Source organism: Panicum virgatum, chromosome 4N, assembly GCF_016808335.1.
Source record: "Panicum virgatum strain AP13 chromosome 4N, P.virgatum_v5, whole genome shotgun sequence".
Classification (NCBI taxonomy): Eukaryota; Viridiplantae; Streptophyta; class Magnoliopsida; order Poales; family Poaceae; genus Panicum; species Panicum virgatum.
In genome coordinates this window covers 46,293,120-46,316,370 of record NC_053148.1, presented here as the reverse complement: position 1 = coordinate 46,316,370, position 23,251 = coordinate 46,293,120, and the positions used below count along the sequence as shown (strand labels likewise).

The window sequence follows — 23,251 nt, the reverse complement described above, 5'->3', positions numbered from 1 at the left end:
GACAGCCTCTGGGCTGTAAGGCTCCCAGACAACGTCCTCGGGCGTCAGCATGTCGAGCTCCGAAACAAACTCAGGATATGCGCGTCTAACCCGCGCATGTGCCCAGGACCTCTGCATTCCGAATAAGTAAAATTAAAAGTGCGCTAATACATCATGTAATAATGAATAACAAAATTAGATTTGTTGCGAACGTACCCGACGCCAGATCCAGATAGTGCCCATAGTGGGCCTCTCGTCCTCCTCGTCGCCGTACATGCCCCCGTGGTAAGGCTGACAAAGGGCCGACCAACGGCTAGCCTCTCGTACGACCAAAGCTGTAGCAGTAGTGGGCACCCTGACAGGATAGCATTCCCATGTTTATGCTTGCAGCCGTGTAACGCTCTCTGAAATACTTCATGCACCCATACATGATGAACTCAACAATTCCCACAAGATGAAAGGCACGACAAGAACGCATAACCATATTGAAACACTCTGCATAGTTCGTTGTCTGAATATCATACCGTATTCCGTTGGTATCATAAAGGAATGACCATTTCTCCTTAGCTGCACCTCGAATCCAGTGTGAAAATGGCTTCTCAATTGAATCCCTAGCCTCTGCAGGCTGACTCGTGCCTGCTCCTGATGCCCTTACCTTCACTAGCTCTGCAGTCAACTGATCAAGCATCTGCCATAATGCATTGAATTTTCTCTGTTGATTTTGGGTGCACAACCTCTTAAACAGGTTCTTAAGATCCTTGTTCTTGAAGTGCTCATAGAAGTTTGCACCCATATGCCTAATGCACCACCTGTTTTGGACATCGGGCCACAATGGAGGCATTGTCGCAGTTCCACGTTGCAATTTCAGTATTGATTGCAGGATACCTGCATGCCTATCACTAATAAGGCACACATCTGGGCGTGCAGCAACAACATGAATCTTCACTCGTTCAAGGAACCAATACCAACTGTCTATGTTCTCATTCTCAACAAATGCAAATGCGAGCGGAACTATTTGGTTGTTGCAATCTACACCGATTGCGGTGAGTATCTGACCTTTATACCTTCCAGTCAAAAATGTGCCATCAATGCAGATCACCGGAAGAGAAAACTGAAGTGCTCTAACACAAGCACCTATGCAAAAGAAGGCTCGTTGCATAATTCTTTGTCCCCTAGTCACGGCTGGTACGAGGTATGTGTCATAAATGCTTCCAGGATTTCTAGCAGCAACCTGGGATAACATACGAGGTAAGTTATCATATGATGCCTCGTATGTGTCGAACCGCATCTCGAACACCCTTTGTTTAGCCCTCCATGCCTTCAAATAACTGATGGTGTACTGGTAAGTCTGCTCAATGTGTCGAACAATCATTTTTGGCTCATAATTTAGGTTGTCCATAATAAACTCATACATTTGCTTTGCAACAAAGTCGCATGATATATTGCGATGCGAGGGAAGAACTTCTGACAGCAAACAAGCGTGCTCTGTCACAATGGAACATTTCCAGTTTGACTTCCATTTTCCCTTGAATGCATGTACTCGCCATGGACATCCAGCATTCACATACTTAACCTCATATTCTTTACTGCCAGACTTTACGACTCTGAATTCTCGTTTCAATGAGATTGCCCATAGTCTCACAGCATCTTTTACGGCTTCAATGTTTGGATATGTTGCACCTTGCACTACATCATTCCCTCTGTACTCCCACTCCTGATTTCGTACATCTTCTGCGACATGACTGCCAAAATCATGCTCTTTCCACTCTTTTGGCAATGAGTACTGCTCGTCATCAGATGAGTCCTCATATTCTTCCATCTGTATTGCGGTTTGGTCTTCTGCCTCCATCTCGTCCACAATACTATGTATCCTCTCTCCCTCATCAGCAAGGCCCTATGGTCCCATGTTTTGGTTCTCTGTCTCTTCTGACTCATCTTGGTCAACATAATTGGTCTCTCTTCGAATACTCGGAGTTCCTTGATCTGCACAATGTTGTATTTCATTTTGTGTCTTCTCCTGAATTTGAACAAGAATGGCCAGAGTCCACCCACGCTCTAGAGCTGCTTGCATGTACTTCTGCCAGTCATCAGTGCTGTGTATCATCATTAATTCCCATAATTCATTTTCTACCACCCAATTAACAAGAGACTGGACAGTGATCACATGTGTCAATGGATCAACATGGAACCCACGCTGCAGCCACTTACATATGGAACCAAAACTCCTTTCCAGAGGTTTATCTATACTGCTAGATGTGCGCTTAAAGGCAGAAAGATCTACTCCATTTGACCCATACATAACATTGTATTCACCATAAAATACTTGAAACTGCATCTTGCTCGACATATCTGTATATCACATAATACTTATCGAGTTATACTCTTTACTTCACTACCTTATTCAATAATTCGTAAAAACTAAGTATGAAATTCAACTACAACGTATAAGTATTCATAACTACGTGATGACACTCAAATTATATACTGCATATGTCAAATTCTATTCTAAATCATAATTAATTTATAAACACGTCTCTAATAGTACTGCAATTGCAATAATAAATGCGTAGAACTAATTTTCTAAATTAGTTTACTACTACGTAACTACAAACTAAAGTATCATTGAACTCCTACTTAAATGGTTCTACTATAGCACTAATTAAACTAAATTACTCATCCCTACTTAAATTACTCATATTTAAATACGTAGTACTTAAATATAACAATATTTAAACTAAATATACTAACCTGCAGATCACAAGTGCTGAATCCGGCAGGGCTTCGCCGCTTTCCTTCTCCTCACTCCTCTCTTTTTTTCTGGATTTTTGGTGGAATTTTCGGGCTCAAATGAGGAGGGAAGGGGAGGGTCAGCCCTTTTATAGGGGGCACCCCGGTCGCCGGGGGGGCGACAGGCCCCTGCCGCGCCTGTGGGCCGGGCCCAGCGGCGGTCGCCCGTGGGCTGGGTGACAGCCCCTGTCGCCCCCCCAACGGGCGACAGAGTTTTTTTTTTCAGAGACCTCATTGCGAATTTGAAAAAAAAATTACGCTTAAGGTCTGTCGCCCTATGAGAGGGTGACCGGGGTATATTTTTGAAATATTTCAAAACGGACATATATTTTTGAAAGGCAAAAGTCTATTTTACCTCCTCCAACTATTACCAAAGTTTGGTTTTCCTCCTACAACTATAAAACCGGGTATTTCACCTCCCTCAACTTTTCAAACCGTCCATTTTACCTCCCTCGAGCAGTTTTGAAGACTGTTTGCTACAGTAACCGTAGTTTTGTCTTTTTTTTTTAAAAAAATTCAGTTGAATCTTTGAAAAATCATAGTAAATCACAAAAAAATCATAAAATAGAAAATCCAATTTTGTTGGACTCCACATGAGTAGATATACGCAGTGAATATATTATATGATATACTTTAGTACAATTTTTTTACTGTAACTTTAGATATATACTTTTCTGTAATTAATTTATAGCTACAGTTTTCGTCGTCCCATTATGGTGAAATTTTTATGGTGAGCTAATCATTATATGATTGAGCTGTAGTAAAAATTTTATGATTATTAGATCATATTTGACTGATCTATAGATTTATCTATATAAACTAGATAAATCTATAGAAAAATCTAGACGAATCTATAGATAAATCTATAACTCAGTCATACATGATCTAATAATCATAAAATTTTTACTATAGCTCAATCATATAATGATTAGCCCACCATAAAAATTTCACCATAATGGGACGACGAAAACTGTAGCTATAAATTAATTACAGAAAAGTATATATCTAAAGTTACAGTAAAAAAATTGTACTAAAGTATACTATATAATATATTCACTGCGTATATCTACTCATGTGGAGTCCAACAAAATTGGATTTTCTATTTTATGATTTTTTTGTGATTTACTATGATTTTTCAAAGATTCAACTGAAATTTTTTTAAAAAGAAAAAGACAAAACTACTGTTACTGTAGCAAACAGTCGTCAAAACCGCTCGAGGGAGGTAAAATGGACGGTTTGAAAAGTTGAAGGAGGTGAAATACCCGGTTTTATAGTTGTAGGAGGAAAATCAAATTTTGGTGATAGTTGGAGGAGGTAAAATAGACTTTTGCCTTTTTGAAATTTTAATTTTTAATAAATATAAAAAAGAAAAAACCGCCTCAGGCGGACCCGGTGGGTGGGCCAGTTATGCCCCGGCATATCTAAAATCCGGCCCACCAAGCCCCACCCGGCCACCCGGAATCGGCCTGCGCACCCCCGACTCCTCCTGCTCGCATCGCCGCCTCCTCGCCTCCACCCCCGACTCCCTCTCCTCGGCGTCGCGTCTCGCCCAGACGCCCAGCCAGGACTGCGTCCAGCGGCGCCGCTCGCTGCTCGCCACCGGCCGCCGCCCGCCGGATCCGCTCACGGATCGCCACCAGGCGCCGCCCGCCGGCTCGCCGCGCCGGTCCCCTGGTCCGCCGTCCGCCTGCCGGCTGCTGCAGTGTCGCCGGCGCCGGCCCGCCCCTAGACGGCCAGACCCCAGTGGAGGCTCGCCTGCCGCTGGCCCGCCCCCAGCCCCAACCGGCCAAATCAAAAGTAAATCCCCAATTCCCCATTCCCCTCCTTAACCCTAGCCGAATTGGTTGTGGAATTTTTTTTATTGTGTCCGGAATTTTTATAGATTGTACCGAATATCAAATTGTATGTTGAAATTTTGACAGGGCATACCTAAGTTTCAATCCTAGGTACTGGGATGGAGTTGGAGGTTGTGAGGACGGAGATGGTGCTGGCGCCGTCGCTGCCTTTCAAGAAGGTGCAGACGGCAGACAAGTACCCCAAGGGCCAGTCCCGGGGGCGCCAGTGGAAGCACCTCCGCCACCTCCTCCACGCCGCAGATGCCTCCTCCATGCCCCCCGACCGCCCCAACTGTGAGCCCCGTCCGATCCACCCTTTCTTCTCAGATTGGATACCCCATCTCAGTTCTGGTAGATAATTGCTCAATTTTTGTGCGCTATGGCCGTGCTTAGGCTTTGCTGCTTTCTTTGTCTTTGCAAATCTCCCGTTTAGGTGTTTCCCTCCGTTCTCCATGTTTATTTGGGTGACTTTACCTTAAGTAAAACTTGTGAGGTTTAGATCATGCTCTATTGCTCTTCATGGCTGGTGGATGCATGTGTCTTGGTAAAGAACAAGAGCTTCAGAACTGGAGCCGTGTACAGTTTTGGACAGCAGAAGTATCATATCATATTGAAATTTGTATTTAGAGTAGCTGCATAAAGCATTTGGTTAATTTCATCATTACAATTCTTATTTAGAATGTCAATATAATTAATATTGCCGAGATCTTTGATGTAAACTGAAACTTTTAGGTTCTTGCAAACCATTGTAGAGGGAACCTTGTAATTAATTGTTGCCTAATGATGCTGAGAACAAATATAAATTGTCGCTTCCTCATCGTATTTTATTGGAAAGCTCGTGACATGAAAAATCAACAGCAAACTGTCCTTAGTATCAAATAAAAAAAATCCAGCAAACTGTCCTTGATGGTACTAGAAAAATTGACAGGTTTTTATTCTAATCATTTGTAGTTTTTTAGATAATATCATGTATACTGAAGAATATGGCCTCTGATATCCTGTATGAAATTTTGATGAGTGTTACATTGTTGATGTTATCTTAAATATGCTGCATATGTGGTTTTTGTAGTTTGAGACAAACATCATGTGTTGACACAATTTGTTTTTATGCAGATCTGAATATTCAATCGCCCCCATCGATTTACCCATCAAAGAGATACTGTGACATAACAGGTTTTGAAGTAAGTTTAATTTAATGTTAGTTCCTTCTTTTGGGCTTCTTTTTGGATACGTATCTGAGAAGGTCATTAAATGGTTATATTCAGCGACTAAATGTCAAATTAGAAGAAGAAAAACAAAATGTCACATTGTGTTCCTAACTACTCCCTCCATTCTAAATTATGGGTCGTTTAGACACAGTGTGGTACTTGTTGCGGTAAAGGAGTACTACTAATACCGGCTATTCTCTGTTTCTGTAATACTACTATATTGTTGCAGTGCTAACTCGTGATTTGATATGTAATTGTTTTATCCGTATGGGACCTATTTAATACTTGTCTGTAGGACATAAAAGCTGATCTTTCTTTGCATTATGTGCAATTAGCTGGGTTGGAAGAAAGACCAATCGGTAGCTTATAAGAAGCTAGTGCTAAGAAAAACAAAACTATTAGGCCAGTCTCAGTGGGAGTGTCATCGACATAGTTACCAAGACTGAAACTTGAGAACTGTGCCAGTGGAGTGTCATGGTGATGACACTCCTCTCATATTTTATGACACTATTATCTCCTCTCTCCTCATACTATTGGTACATGTTAGCAAATTTAATGTTCATGACACTCATATAACACTCCCACTGAGACTGGCCTTAGCAGTACGTTAGTCAATACTGGTGCTTTTTGAGTTTTGAACAGTGGACTATTATGTTAAAGAAGCCTTGCATGTCTTTTATCTTTTGGAAATGTGTATCATTTTCTTCTTTGGGAGCTGTGAAGATGAAGATGGTTTTTTGAGAATGTGGCTGTCTATGATACTCTTTTGAGCTTGTATTTCCACCTTGAAACCTCTGATTAGGACTCACACAGTATGACTTTTCGTTTTACTTTTTTTTTTGTGTGTGGAAGTCATTAGAAAGAAAACATGTACATGATAGTGCTGGACTAGAAACTGTTAGGAGTTCGTAGCGCTAGATTAGAATGACTAGGCAATTATAGGTTCCTGGCAGTCATGTCATACAAGTGACCTGTATCTATAAGTGGCTAGTTGGAACCCTTATGAAACAAGATTTTGTGCGTATTTTGTATGTCTTCAGATTTAAGTGGTAATTGATTGCTGGTTTGACTATCAGAATTCTGACATTTTGCAGTTAGTTGTTGAAATTATTCAACATCATTTTTTAGTGCACTTTGTTTAATGGCAAGGATTTTGTCCATATTTTCTAGACTTTTTTACTAACTTGTTTGGCATCAACTCAGTACTCGTAGAGTGACATAATGTATAAGCTTCACCTCCTATGATGTTAATAACCTGTATATTGGACATCCTTAGATAACATCATGTAGAAGCTTTATTACAGTTCATTGATATTTAACAGTTTGTGCCTTGGATATCTTCAGGCCTCCACTGATATCTATGTTGATAATTTGGCTGAGCTAAGCAGTCCTGTCCTAGCCAATGAGCAGTGGCCTAGCCTGTTCTGGTGAAACAGTAGCCAAGAATCCCTAGTGAAACAGAATTCTAGAAAGAAGAATCTGGACAAACTTATTTGCGTTGCTAAGTTTTTTTATCAAACTTAACATTCCCTACTGCTGCATTCTCTGTTTACTCTTTGTCTGCCAAGGGGTAAGTGAACTAAATTTCTCAGTGCAGGCACCGTATATGGATCCGAGGACAAAGCTGCGCTACGCAGATCCAGAGGTGTTCAAGCAGATCAGGATGCTTCCTGATGAATACGTCCAAAGGTATCTGGCCTTGAGAAATGCAGCGGTTATACTGAGATAACAATCCCTGAACACGGGTAGGTCTTGTTGCCCTAACCATGTTGCACCACTCACATGGATACTATCGACTGTGTACGGAGGAGGTTGTTTCTGAATCCTGATCCTTTGAAACGGATCTTTCTTCCTCGCTCTTGTATACCAGGGATTGCCTATGTGATTACATCCTGCTTTGTATTTTTCACACTGAAGATTACAAATTGATGTATAAGCATGTTCTTCTCTGCTGTATGCGAATTCGTTTCATTCCAGACGTGGTATCTATGCGCTATATTCGATTCATACCTAATTTGTTTGTTGTGTAAGATATTAATGCCACAATCTGGGTTATGGTTCTCAAAATCTCGATTCTATTGTATGGTTTTCACATTTTACGACCTGCTTTAGTGGGGCTGATTCTACAATTCTAGTAAATGAAATCTGCGGTTATATGATTTCTGTAGTTAACATTCTATGATTCCAATCTTGCCACATCCAATCCAATTTACATTTGCGATTCTGACAACACCTGAGACCCTCTTGCACGCTTATATAACAAAACTTCTTTATTTTGAAACGATTAAAGACACAGGAAGCTTTTCAAGACTGTAATTCACACTTCTGAAAATGAATCAGGCAAATGCAATCACATTTGATGATGCAGCCGATGGTATACATTACTACAGCCGATAATCACAAGTGCAAGTAGTAATAATGTAGTGGCAGTTTTCATATCTTGTCACTCCATGTTGGACGCTCTTGCTCACAAGATGCTCGGCAATCAAATACTCACACAGAAACTTCAGAACAATCGGCACGATACATTTAGCATCTTGCGCCCTCCTTTCGTAAACAAAAAAAAAAGCACGATACCTTACCTAAGTATGAATGACCATTGACCAGAGTCTGGGGTGCACATCCGGGTGTGCCTATCTTCCAGTCCAATGTAGAAGATACTATAGTGATTAAGAGGACTTTCTGGGGATGTCTTTCACAGTTTCCATATTGATCATGATTCTAAACCTGTACCGAATGAGACTTGTATTTCCTGAGCTTGCCAGAAGCGTTATATGCAAAATTTTTGAAACTACAACATATTGTGTGTGTATAAGAGGCGCAATTCAGCTGCGGAACTGATGACATAAATAAGAAAGGGAATACCTAATTGCCTATCAGATTTTACAATTGTTTGGAAAGGACAAAAGCAAACAAGAAAATAGTACATACAGTGAACATTAATTCGTTTGTAAAAAATCATCTAAAAATCTGATCGGCATCCCATTGTCAAATCTGAAGAATATAATATCCAAACACGCGTCCGATGTGCAAAGCTACATGATCCTCTATCACCACGCTCGTTCAGCATTCTAGGGCTTGTTATGCAAATGACACAAACACATATCATAAAGAACCCTGATCAACAAAAAGAATATTTAAAATATTTATTTCAAGGTCAATTTTACATACACTTTTTTAGAATGGTTGGAGAAAAATGGATGGATCACGTCGCTCGACCAACAGCTGGAAAGGTAGAGGCACCAAAAAGAGAGGCACTCGGTATGCACTCGGGTGCATAGTAAATGGTGAGCCATATGTATACCTAAGTGGTGCCCCCAACACTATGTCGAGAAATCAATACGCCAACGATATGGAGGGCAATTTTGCGAAACCCATGTTTTAATACTTCGTAGTGTCAAATATGCGAAGCCTCATGTTTGGAGTGTCAAGAATCCAAGACATGTTATAGTTGCAACCGCATCAAACGTGCCAGCTTCTCTTTGTTTTCGTGCATGCTCTATCCCTTCATTTTGTATAAGTTTGTACAAGTTTTTGTCCAGATTCAAATTTTGCGTTCATATAGATAGTTGCATGCTCTATCCCTTCTTTTTTTTTTGATGCACCTGTTTATGTGACGTGAAGAATGGGCCGTGCGCATGGTTTACTGGGCCGTAATCCTTTGGACCGCATTCGAGTTCGCCTGTAAAAATCTGCTGGGCTGGTTTTTCCTCGAAAATCACGCGCCGTCGTCGTCTTTGTCAAAAACGAAAAAGTGGGCTTCAAAATTGACGCGTTGAAACTGGGCCCAATGCTCGGAAGGCCCACGTATCGCTCTGGGCCTGATATGCATGGAAACGGTGAAGCGGGCTGTGGTGCGGCCCATTCAGCACGAAAAATGTTCTCGTCCGCCCCCTCAACAACTTTACTGTCAGTGTACCAACACCTGCCGGATGCAGCACCGTCGGCAAGCAACGTTCCGAGGCAAAATGCCATGGCAATGGTCCATGGAAGAGCGAAGCAGGAGAGGTCGACACGGTCGAGCAAGCTGTCTGTCTGCCATGGATGGAGTAGCTGGGACTGGGAGGGATCTACTCCGCACCTGAATCTCTGAATGGAATCTTTGGCTGAACCCGGGGAGCTGGTAGTGGTAGCTGCTGCTGAGTTCTGACGCTGCCGCGGCTGCCACCGTCTCCGCGACCGCCTCTGCAGCTCAGCTCGACCGCATGGGAGCACACGACACGGCACCACCACCACCGCAGCCGCAGCTAGCGGCCCAGAGCTCTAGCCATGCCCATGGCTGCTGCTGCGGCCTCCATGCCCCGCGTTCTGCCGCGCGCAAGCCCCAGCGCATCTCCTCCTTTAAATTTATGGAGCAACAGTCTCGGCTGCACTCACTGTTTGCTGCACATGTTGTTACGGAATCGCCAAATTAAAATTCTAATTAAGCGTAATGGCCGTCATTTGAACACATCGGGCGCATTAGCTTAACGGCTTAATTTGGCGATCCTTTCTCAACCCACGGCCCGATCGAAACAACACCGGTAGTCCCACGCGAAGGTGGGCGCAGATGGTACAAGCACGGCATAATACTTGAAAATATAAACTCCAAGAAGACGAAAAAACAAGTTTTACAAACCGAGTTCAAATACATAGATAATTTACAAAACTTTACAATAGTTGTGACTGAAGTTCGAATATAAAAGATCCTACAACTACTTTAGCTTCCACCAGTTCTAATCCTACCCGACCGGTCGGACCGGTCGGCACTTCCTGCCGACGCCACCGGTCAGACCGGTCCGCACAAAACAGAGAGGCTGATCACTCAGCCCTCGAGTGTACAACCCGACAACGCCCTAACTGGAAGGGTCTCTCTCCTCGACCTGCCACCCATCTGCATCCCGGCGGATGAACTTGACACAACAGAGGCAGAAGTCGACGTCCGGGTGTCCTGTAATAATAAATGTGGCAACAAACCCTGAGTATTCTAATACTCAGCAAGGCTTACCCGACCAGTGGGTATAACATAGCCCACATACCTAGACATGCACGACATTTGGCTGGTGGTTATTTTGCAGAAATAGCATCTAGAGGTATATCCTTACTTTCAATGTTTTAGCCGCATTTTATCAAAAAAATTACTAATCATCTTTGATTGGCGAAAATACAACAATCAAGGTAATCAAAACATTAATTGGATGTCATCAACCCACATTTCATCACTTCTCATTCTACTCATTTTCCTTTCTACGATGTGACCAAGAGATCAAGGCTTTCATAACCGCGAGACACGGCGAATCGATCCGATTTAACCTTGCAAGGTGAACCTAACCAACACGGCACGCAAAGGCCCCGTCGGACCCCACGCACCAACATTTCTCCTCCCCGCCTCGAACTACAGGAACCAGGCCAACGACATATGGTCAGCCGAGCTCAACGTGAGACCACCAAAAATAAACATATGCATCCCAATTCTCCGCAACTACTCGACTCGCCCCAGGAGTTGGGTGCGGGTTCCTGTACTTTCGAAGCAAAGCAGTACTCGGCTTACCGGTTTCAACTACCTCCTACTCCCGGTATGCGGCTAGTACAATTCAATCCCCGATCAGCACAGGCGACAACGGAACGGTCCTTAATCGACACGGATGAGGCTACTCCTTCCCACATCCGGTCTCCCATCACATCTCTTTCCTCAGGAATACAGTACCTCTTATAATGTAATATAGAAACAACCTATCTCTCGCGAGTGATAGCATTATCACTCGACTTCTATCGAGCCCTATTAAGCATAGCAGTGCTAGCGACCTATTCATACTAGTAAAAGGCCCAGGAAACCTAGGGATTATGCAACTAAGGTTTCAAACAATTCCTATACCTAATGCACAATTATTAGAGACATATATAGGTGACATAATGTAAAATAGTAGGATGTGCAACGGGGCTTGCCTTGCGTCTGCTGCTCAATACTAGGGTGAGGTGGGCCTTGGGCCGACTCCTCCCGACCCTCCTGCTGTGGGGCTTGCCCCTGGGGCTCCTGTGGCTCCGCAACTGTGGCAGAACCGCCCGACATAAACCGGTTAAAGTGCGCTAACCATCGTTGCAAAGGCAATTAGGGTTAACACGCACAGCAGACGGAGCACATCGGAGGTCTGTCGGGTAAATTCCCGATAAAACCACCTAAACCTGGATCGAACAAAGCAGCATAACTCACGCGAAGGCGAGTCCAGAGATTACAACACCACACAAAATATTTCACCACAGAGTTTAACATAAAAGCAGAATTACAAACCAAGTTCCAAATTTACAAAGTACTTTTCAAAGCCAACATATAAGAAGTTCACCAGAGACTTTTATTTTAGCGGAAAGTAAACACGAGAACTAACGACGAAAGGGGTGTCACGAAGAAGCCCATTTCATGACATCACTCGTTCTTGTCATCGGTGGCCGGGAACGTGTCCCACTCCACAGACCAACCAGGCGGGAGAGTGCAAGGCCAGGTCAAACTGGCAAACATGTCCTCCAAAGTATTTCCTGAAACAAAATGAGCCACAAGCAAGGCTGAGTATTCTAATACTCAGCAAGACTGACCCGACTGAGGGTATACTTAGCCCTTTTTAACTAGACATGTAAGGCTTTTGGCTTGAGGGGTTTGTTTTGCCGAAAAGCAGTAAAGAGTAGATCCTTAATTGCAGGTTATAGCCTTCAGGTTCTAGTTCAATTACCCATTCTAGGTGAGCATCTATCCAATAGCATGCATGGTGAAAACAATTATCTTTTGTTATCCAATCAACCATGTTCATCATCATCATCTTTCACTTCTTACTCTATGTGGCAAAAGGGTAAGCAGTCCCAAACCGTGAGAAGCGGACGATTCGAATCGAATTTGTTAACCTGGCCAGGCAGACCTAAACACACATCACGTGGTTACTCACAGAGTCACACGTGCAACATTTCCCTTCAATTCCCGCTTCACGGAACAGGCCCACCGCCCTCAAGTACAGCAGTACGACGACCCTGTACTCGCCATTAGCTAGATGTGAACGAGTTCAAGACGGTGGGAAGGTATGTTCCGGCTGCGGTTCAATCCAGTACTTAAGCTTACCGATTACCATATTCTCTGCATGTGATTAGTACGTTCAAACGCTTAACCACCACTACCACACACTGCGGCCTTAATCATTTTCACTAAACAGACGGGGCATCACAAGTACCACAGCCCCGCCCGTGAGTCTTATGGTTACAGTATGTAGAAAACATACAACTCCTATAATTCTCGCGAGTGACCGGAAATCACTCGGCTTCTACCGAACCATTAGCATAGCCAACTAGCGGCCTACACATACTAGTGTTCAAACATAGGTACCTAGGATCATGCAACTAAAGTTCCAGTCAACTCCTGTAACTTAAATGCACAAGTAGATAGGAACAATAATAAGTTGCATAATTTAAAATAGAGGTATATGCTCCGGGGCTTGCCTTCCTGGGCGTAACTGGATCTGGGCTCTTCCGAAAACGGGTTCGGGTCTTGCGTAGCTTCAGTTAGATTAACTTGAGCTTCGCGCTGCTCACTCTCGGACTCGGGCACCAGCTCATAAGTTCCGTCAGCGAGAGTAGTAGTATCTATACGAGATGCAATGCACATGGGTAAGTCGTTGTGATGGTAAGAATTTATGAATTATTTCACAATAAAGGTGTAAAGCAAACAAAACCCGAAGTTAAAGAGTGAAACACTTTCATTCATATTTTACTGGGCAATCGTTTATAGAGTAGTAACTCAACATATCTAACTACACAAGACATCATGATCAACAGCACAAGAAAGCTATACTAACTTCCTAAACAAATGGGAGTAGTTTCATATGGCAATTAAAGCATGGTTGGTTAATAAATCAACAAATCCACACACATAAAGTAATCAATTCAACAAAAATTACTTCAAACAGAAGGTACACAGAACTAGCTATCCTGCAAAATTCATCCCAAAACCTATAGCCAAATAACCAGAACAATTCATGTAATCAGACAACTCCTAGAACAAGATTGAATTACACAGGTTAGACTAGAGTATAAAAGAAACTAAAACTTTAACAGTAGGTCTAAAGAGGGATGAATTAGCTACTGTGAATTTTTCAGGATTTATTATGCACATAACTAAATAGGAGAAAATAAACAAAACCTACATCAGTTCAACAAGATTAATTTTTAGATCCTGTTCTAGTCATGAACTTGGGTTCAAACTTCACGAACCAGCTAAACTATGTAAAAGTAAAACTCAAAAATATTTTCATGATTTATTATCAAAGTAAACTATTTATCATAATTAAAGTATACTAAACAATGATTAAATCAAAGAATTAGCTACACATGAGAACTGACCAAACAATTTTTATAGCAACACTAGTGTCACATGAACAAACCACCATAAAAATTTCAGAGCATAACAAGGCTTCAAGAAATAAATAAAAAAAAAGAATAAACAACTAGCCTTTATACACCTAGTAACATAAATCTAATTTTCCAGCAAAAAGTTTCAACTAACAACCATCATATTATGATTCTACTGCATAGAGATTTTCATAAGGATTCCAGAACAACTGGATTTTCTATTTTACGAATTTTCTACGAATTTCTATTGAATTTCAAAGTTTACAGCTAAAAATTACAAAGGAGTCCCTACAGCACTATTCATCTGAGTCACAGTCTATTCAAACAACCCCCTGGACTTTCTTGAATTTCAACCCGAGGTCCTTGGCTGGGGTTTGAAACAGGGGAGCTTCGGGCGGCCGGATTCCGGCGCTTGGGGTCGTCGGCGGCGAGGGCCCGGTGGGGGAAAAGCAAGAGGAGAGCGAGCTCTACCTCGGGATGGCCTCGGTTGGGGCTGGGATGACCGGAGCGGGCGGCGCCGCGGAGAGAGGCGGCCGGCGGTATACTGGGCTTGCGGCGGCGGCGTTCCGGTGGGCTTGGGCGTCGGCGAGTGGGTCAAGGAGCACCAACGGAGGGTGGGGGTGCTAGCTGCGGGGTTGGATGGGCGCGAGGAAGGCCGGAGGAGGGAGCTCCGCGGGAGCCTAGGGTGCGGCGGCGCAAATGGCAGGCGGCGGCGGCTCTGGTCGCCGCGGAGGGCTCGGCTCGGCGCGTGGAGCAGGGAGGGGAGTAGAGGGGGAGGAAGGAGACCCGTTTGCGCAGCAAGGGGAGGGGAAAGAGCCAGGCGAGGGCGCGAGCGGGTTGGGCAAAAGGTGCACGGCACTGCTCGGCTCGTTCGTCGCCGTGGCACGCCGACGGCAGTCCTCGGCGTGCGTGCAAGGAGATGGCGCCGCGTGGAGAGGCCGAGAGGCTTCGCGGAGGAGCCAAGGACGGGGCGCGGGGAGAGCACGGCGCGTGGCCGGCGGCCTTAACTCGACGGCGACCTCGGCTCGGCAGAAAACAGGGGAGGGAAGAGAGAACAGAGAGGGTAGAGAGAGAGAGAAAAGGAGTTTGACTGATTCAAATTCAAATTTTTCTCAAAAATTCCTTTTGAAACATAGAAAACTTCGAATACGAAAGTTGTAGAGAATTTAAAAACCTACCACTCTTATTTCAGGAAAAAGTTTAAACGAGCAAAGGTTTAAAAGTCATTTTAAATTTTCGAAAACTACAAAACAAACAACTTATCATTTCATGCGATTTTCATCAATTGTACCCCTAGAGTTCAACTAGACATTGATTAATCTTTTCATGGTGAACATGTCTATTTATTTTCATATGCCTAATTGAATTGGTGTGAAAGTTATTTGAGGTCCCTGACCTATGCACACAAACACACATACACACATATGTTATTTTCAAAAAAAGAGATGCATAATTTAACTTTCTCTTGTTTATTTAGCATCAAACCACACTTAATATTTCTTGCTTAGCATGATAAAACTCTGAGATGTCACAGCAACCACCTCGTATACGACCTCCTCCGCCGCGGCTGCTACACGTATGCATATGCATATGACATGAGAATGCATGCATGAGTTATAAAAATTATAAGTAACTAATAGCCAAAATAATTTCTAACCAATTGTACCAACTACCCCGACCTGCACCTTCTCAGCCAACACCTCACCGGTCAGACCGGTCATACTAACCCAGCCGCATCACCGGTCAGACCGGTCCCTCCGACCTGTCAGACCGGTCCCCAACCAGTACAAAAGCTAGAATCCATGACGCGGCGAAAATCGTCCACAAATTCTAAAACCCTTCTAGGATCTAGTTCAGGGATACATTAGGATGTATTTGACCGGAGGGAATCGATTACAACCATCTAGAACGAGGGATCGAGCCAAACCCTTGTTTACCTTGAAGTGAGCCCTCCCTAACACCAAGAACTTGAATCCAAGCGTCTCAAGGAAGGAACACAGGGAGTTGATGATCCTCCATGCCGATTTGATGCTTCCCCGGCCTTGGAATCCGATTTGGGGTGAGGGATTTGAGAGGGAGGGTTTGGAAGAGAGGGGAGGCACGGGAGAGTGAGGGAGAGGGAGCTGGCGTGCATGAGAGAGTGTGTGTGTGCTGTTGTGAGAGTGAGGAAGAGATTTAAATGCTGTGGGCCTAAAACCGCCAACTCGGGTTCGACCGGTCAGACCGGTCGCCCATACCGGTCAGACCGGTCCGGGCCAATCTGCCAGAGAAGTTTTTGGTCTCGGTTTTGATCGTGCCAATTTACTCTAATGGTCGTGGTTATTGTAAACTATGGTGATTAACACCTGGTAGTGGCCGAGATAGCTCGAGCTGATGGCAGTCAGAGCTCAGAGCCCAGAGCATCGCGGAGCTCAAGTTGAACAGTGCGAGCAGGGTCATCGTCTCCCGGGTCCAGCCTGCCCCAGCAGCCTGAAGCCCTGAACTGAAGCACTGGCAGCAAGATCGACCCATGCATGCCAATGCCAATGCCATTGTATATTCATGGCATGGGGCACACGAAATCGCACAGCATGCAAATAATGAGATAAACAATTGATCAGACAGTCGGTAGGGCAATGCAAATAAAGAAAGGGAAGAAAAAAAAAGGAGATGGGGAAAAGATGTCCTGGTTCTTGGGCAGAATGAATGAGAAAAGAAAAGCCTCTTTGGTTTTGGCCGTGTTTAGTTTCGTTGCAAAAATTTTTTACAAATGAATCTTACTAATTTGAAGTACTAAATGAAGTATATTTATAAAACTTTTTGCACAGATGGATTGTAAATCGCGAGATGAATCTAATGATACTAATTAATCTATGATTAATCAATAATTAGCAGATAGTTACTGTAGCATTACTGTTGTAAATCATGGCTTAAGTAGGCTCATTAAATTCGTCTCGCGATTTACAGCCCATCCATGCAAAAAATTTTGTAAATAGACTTTATTTAGTACTTTATGCATGTATCGAAACATTCGATGTGATATTTTTTTTATTTACTGTGTTTACGGGGTCGGATCTAAACAGCCCCTTCGTATGCTGCTGCTGCATGGCTGCAGGCTCACACTGCTGAGGTGTGGAGCAATGGACAGCGGGGCCCTGCCCGGGATCCGGGCATGTGTTCAGATTTCCCTGAGCATTTCCTCCGCTAGCTTTTGGGTTTCAAGTGGGGTTTTCTTTAAGCCCCTGCGTGGCCGCTTGTCTGCCAGCCTCGCCGGTGATCCTCGTGTGGGTGAGTGTGGCCTTGTTTGGTTGTGCTACAATTGTACCATGTTAAGAATAGTAACAATTTTGATCATTAATTATGATGTCAAACAAAATCAGTTTACAAAACTAACTTAAGAACTCTCGCATTAGTGACTTTGAAGAATCTAATGAGATTTTTGACCGCGCGATTAGAGGATGATTACTGTAGATTCGTCGCCAAAAATTACACTCATTTTTGAAAAAAAATTGCAAATAAATTTCATTTAGTATACTATGCATACGAGATTCTCTTCTAGGAACATGCGCGCTAGGATGGTGGAACAATCCAAACAGAACCTGTGTGTACGGCGGACTCCGGGCCAAGCTGCTGCCGATGCTGCGTCAGCCGTGCCGCCGGTGATCCTCCATTCCTCCTCTACCTCTTTTCCTTCAGATTTTGTTTAGATTCCAAAATACAAAATGCAAAATTTTTATAAATTACTTGTATAGTATACTAAATGTAGTCAAAAAAATAAATCACATTACACAAATAGACTGTAAATCGCGAGACGAATCTAATGAGCATAATCAGGACGTGATTAGATACTAAATTGCTACAGTAATGCTGCAGTAAACAATCTCTAATGATGAATTAGTTAGTCTCATTAGATTCGTCTCGTAATTTACAGACGAGATCTATAATTAGTTTTGTGATTAATCTACATTTAATACTTCAAATATTAAAAATTTATTTTTAAAAACACAAAAATACAAAATACAAAATGAACTAAACACACCCTCAGTTCAGCGCCCCTCTGTTTCTTCAGAGATGCAGATGTGAACGCACTCGACTCAACGCAGCGTCGCAGCGTGTGCAGGGACCATGCAATTCATGCTGCCGCTAGCTGCTTCGCACGAGCGAGATGGGTGCCGGCGGCAGCAGCAAGAGCACACACTTCACACGGGGGGATCGATGGAGAGTCAGAGGCTGAAGCCGACATGAGCCTGGGCCATGCGCTTTCTTGCACGCCGCCGCACGAGGACACGACACGCACACATGACGAGAACCGAGGACGGACGGGGCCCGCCCCGCCGTGGAATTGCCGGCGAGAAACGTCGCCGACACCTCATGCACAGCCGTCGTCTCGTGTCATCGTGTGCCGCTCAGAGCCGCGGATACGCAGGTCGTCGATGCAAGCGCTTGGTGGTTTTTTTTCCTGCAGGAAAGATTCATCAGAGAATTGCGAGAGAGAAAAGCGGATCGGCCACCGTCGCCGGCCGGCCGCCGTCTTTTCAGCGCCCTTTTGACCCCCTCTCGCTCGCCGGCGGCGACGGGTGAAATGCGCTCGATCGCGTGCTTGTCCATCAGCGAATACGGCCTTGGATCCGGCCCTTTTTACCAGCAGCCGCGCACGCTCGACTTCCCGGCCCCTCCTGACTCTAATTGGCCATCTTCCGCTTTGACGAATCCGTCAGGTCAGATGATCCGACTTGGCCTCTCTGCTGAGTGAGTGGTGACCTTCAAACGCTTCATTATGATCGCTGCTACTTCAATCACATGTCCAATAACTCGTTGGTGGTGGCATCGTGTTAGTGCTTGCTAGGTCATGAACTCATGATAGATACTAATCCTGCCAAGGATAAGAACGCCAACAGCACCTGCATCTCCCTGCGAGCTGTCGTTCATCTCATCCCTTCCAATCTGTCAGACACATCTAACCAGTGAACATCACTGTACATGCGTGCTCTCCACTAGTTAAAAAGAATGGAGCAGCCATTAGCTTACATGCTCGTGTGAATGAGTGTACTTTGGCCATTGTACTGATCTGAGCGAGCAGGGATGCAATATAGTAATGAGCCTGGCTTTGGACAGGCTGCGTGTTTGCCTCCCGGAGTGGCGTCAGGAAGCAGGCCGGCAGGATGTGGCATGGGCGATTGCCTCGCGTTTGCATGGCTTTGCTAGCTAGGGTCTTTATCGGCATGAGGCTCCCATACTTAATACCCCCATGGGGAACACTGATTCCCTCCTAATCATCACCGTTGTCTCTAGACCACTCCAAAACAGGGGCAACAATTGCTTTTTTTTAATATAAGCATTCCTGCAGCTAGCTTGTAGTATGATGCAACCTGTGCCCTGGTGTTTATCACCAAGCCCTGCCCGGGCCCACCTGGTGTATGATATTAGGGCACTGTCCCTGTCAAGGAAATGCTGGCTAATCTGTATGTGCTTTAGCATTTGCTGCTTTTATAATTTTCTTGATCATGTGGTTGTTGTTTTCAGCTTAAGTCCATTCCTGAGACAGAGTGGTCCAAATCGAGGTCAGCCTTTTCGCAATATGTGTTATAATAAAATTTAAGCTGTGGTGTCACTTCAGATTACACCATGATTAGTTGGACCCCTGCACTGTTCATGCCTGAGAATTAGGGTTCCACTGCATGGGTGTACATGGAGCAGTGCTGCTACACAAGGCTTTTGATTCAGAATGTCCTGCACTGGAATAATATAGTAGTATGTATTAATCAACTCGTTTGACCCACTTTTGTTGCTTTCAGAGGATTAGGTGTCTCATTAAGTGGCACTCTGTAGTCTGTCCTGGATGCAAGCACTGTGTCTGATTAGCCACATAAGGATATAACAAATGGTTATTGAGTCTATAACCTGGAACAGGACTGGTGTTACTGTTCATGGACAGAAACATGCGCGCCTGTGAATGTGCTTGCTGCTGGATTGATTATTGGCTAAAGCGTTTATTGGGCACTGGCCCATGCATGTTTGTTTTGTAGCTTGCAATGATGGAGCCAGCTCCCTCAGAGCGAGAATTTTAGGTGCTAGCTGGGCTATTTGTTTGGCTGACCAGATCTGAACTTCTCTTCAGACCGGTGAAGTGAGGTGAAGCTTCCCATGCTGCAAGTGTGCAAGCATGTGGCTGTATGTTCTACAACTTTTCCACGCCAGGTGAAATGAATCTTGGTAAGGTACCTTACTTAGAAGAAGAAATCTGCATTATTACATTCTTCTTATCTGCTTAACACATTGCACATGGTCATCAGGTCCTGTCACTCTCCGATGTTTGTGTATCAATTGCTTTGCTCCGATCCAAATGCTTGCGCTGGGAGAGAAAAGCAGTGTTGGCACTTCACCATGTTTGTCTGATCGATCAGGGATTGAGAAAATTCGAAGGAACTTGTTGATGAATGGTGCTTTTGTGCTGAGAGCAAACAAGCCTTGACATAAAGTGGTTGCATCTCATGCTGAATTTGGTAATGATGGATGCAAGTGCCATTGAGACCACCTAGGCCTAATTAACAATCTGCTAGTAGAGTAGCTATTTCAGGCTACTGCCCCAGTGCTTTATCCCCCCAAATCATGATACCTAATCTCACAATGTTATCTTTGTTTATTTTGTTCAGTCACATTGGGAAAAAGGTTATCCTTCTGCTATAAATTGATGGGGGAGAGAAATAGCAAGGCCATCTAGGGATCATTGGATGCCTTTCTTGACTCCTTCTGAACACTGTTCCTCCCTCTCTTTTTCAGCTCATTTTCCCATCACAGAAAAATGGTCATGTCATGCTTTTTTCCCACCACCACATGCATGATGCACTCCTCCCCCTGCTCTCGCATCTAGGATTTGATTGCCCCCAAGGACAGCACTGGTGGGCCCGGCCCCCTTTGCCACGGGGGCCCACCCATGGATCAGGAGGGGAGGACTGGTGTGGGTGAGGGGTTCCCTTCAGGAACACTGTTTTTGTAGCCACTGCATGTGTGTGTGTGTGGTATATCCGTATATGCATGCATCAACACCATCCCTGTACAACGTTAATTTCTTCAGCGGCCCAGCTATTCCATCTTTGACAAGATCGGTCGAAAGAGGAGTCTTTGGATGCTATTGAGCTTGATCACGGGATAATAATGTGCCGAATCTTTTTCTCTGAACTCCCTGATGTTGCGTGTTGTTTGTGTCCTTGATTCGATTCAGTTGCTTTCTGAATTTTTACAGACAGTGTGGAAAAAAAATAAGATTAGAGCTGCACAGGACTTGAGATCCTAGGAATCAAAATGAAAAAAAAAACAGTTTCCAATTGAGCCTTTGCAGAAATGGCTCTGTAACTCTCCTGTTGTGCACAGTCGGCAGAGAGAGAGAGATGGACGTGTCCAGTTGGCATGTGCTGGGCCTCCGCATCCAGCAGGTCAGGCTCATTGATACTTGGCACTTGTTTAGTTGTAAAGTTCAAAATTCTAAAAAAAATTCCAGCACCTGCATGAAGACTTAAACCTAGGTAAAATAAAAAACGCATTGCACAGTTTGACTGTAAATCGCGAGACGAATCTAATAAACATAATTAGTTCGTAATTAGACGCTAAATTGCTACAGTAATACTATAGTAAACAATCTCTAATGGTAGATTAATTAGGCTCATTAGATTCATATCGCGATTTACAGACGAGTTCTGTAATTAATTTTGTGATTAATCTATATTTAGTACCAAATGTATAAAGATTCTCTTTTCGAAAACTTTACCGACGGCAACAAAATAAGGCCTTGATGCTGACGGTGGTCAGGTCGATCGAAGAACACGGATCAGCTGTAACAAACGCTCGCTCCCAGCAGGCCGTGTAACCTGGAGCTCCTGAGGACACTGATGAAGCACTTTTCACAGTCTCTGCAGTCTGTTTACTGCAACCGGGCCTGTGCATGGGTGAGGGCAACACAGTTGCAAATATTAAAAAGCTACAGCAACTACCGAGTACAAGGACATTACTTGCTTGCACATCATTTCGGGAGATTCCTAGGAGGATCAAAAAGAAGCCTCATGCTGCTGCTGCAGTGCCCAATCATCGAGATGCATGCAGTAGAGCTAGTAGTATCCTTTTTCTTTTCCTTTTATTTTTCTTTGGAGGTGGCTTGCTTGTAGTTGCACTGTCAATAAGCCCCTTTACACTTGATTTCTTTTATGCAGGCAGGTATGGACTTCGAGCATGTTTGGTCTCATAACAACAAAATTCTGGTTGAACTGGCTGTGGATCCAAGGTTATGTGAACAGTGCCACCTTTGGGGGATTAGTTGGTGTCGATTTATTGTTTTTTTCTCATGCTGTGTTTAGTTCTCCCCCACTCCTCCAAATTTTCCAAACTTTCCATCACATCGAAACATTAAATATAGCAAATGACTCATGCATGGAGTACTAAATGTAGATAAATAAAAAAGCTAATTGCATAGTTTTGATATACGTTGCGAGACGAATCTTTTGAGCCTAGTTAGATTATGGTAGAACAATATTTACTACATATAAACAAAAAATACTATAGTGATTTTCGCAAACACTTTTCGAATAACTTTTGCAACTAAACACAGCCTCAGATCCAATAGGTGACAATTGTACAGCCTCTAGGGTCACCGGTCACATCAGGCACAATCATACTGTTTCTTTGACGCGACTGGGGAGAAGAGACTGAGGAGAGAGAGGATGGAAAGGGTCGTCGAAAGAGAAGGAGAGAGAAAGGGTGAGGCCGGAGGAGGAGCCACCATCACACACAGAGTTCTGTGGAGTGATGTGAGTTAAAGCTGAGAAAGGTACAACTGGACAAACCCTCAGAGAAGAAAGCCCTAGGATCTAGCGTCGCAAAAAGCCATGCATGGCATTGCCAGAGCTTAATGCTTAAACAACTCCACTGGTTCCGTTCCGACCAACTCCCGTCTCCCGTTCCCTTCCATTCCATGAAAGCTCGAACGTCGTTTATGTGATGTATGTAACTATGTACTGATGTGGCCCATGGGCATGGCGAGCTAACGTATAGGAATGCAAGTTTTGATTTCTTCGGATCATTTGGATTCAACCAAAATTCAGTCAAATG

General features: G+C 43.9%; 1 protein-coding gene and 1 long non-coding RNA gene across 5 annotated transcripts; both read left to right on the top strand.

Moving 5' to 3' along the window:
* The first annotated feature begins 4,230 nt into the window (after nt 1-4,230).
* Nucleotides 4,231-7,823, top strand: LOC120668441 (INO80 complex subunit C-like). Of its 4 annotated transcripts, none has more exons than XM_039948152.1 (4): nt 4,231-4,563; nt 4,701-4,895; nt 5,715-5,782; nt 7,402-7,823. In XM_039948152.1, the coding sequence occupies exons 2-4, from the start codon at nt 4,721-4,723 to the stop codon at nt 7,510-7,512; spliced, it is 354 nt and encodes a 117-aa protein (XP_039804086.1). In that variant the 5' UTR covers nt 4,231-4,563; nt 4,701-4,720; the 3' UTR covers nt 7,513-7,823. The 4 variants fall into 4 exon arrangements, with proteins under 4 accessions (XP_039804086.1, XP_039804085.1, XP_039804083.1 ...); XM_039948151.1 differs by having other exon boundaries at nt 4,233-4,563; nt 4,689-4,895; nt 7,407-7,823; XM_039948149.1 differs by having other exon boundaries at nt 4,240-4,563; nt 7,407-7,823.
* A 12,436-nt stretch (nt 7,824-20,259) lies between these two features.
* Nucleotides 20,260-20,909, top strand: LOC120670948. The gene is made up of 2 exons (XR_005673454.1): nt 20,260-20,365; nt 20,446-20,909. It is a non-coding gene; the product is annotated as an uncharacterized LOC120670948 (long non-coding RNA).
* The last annotated feature ends 2,342 nt before the right edge of the window (nt 20,910-23,251 follow it).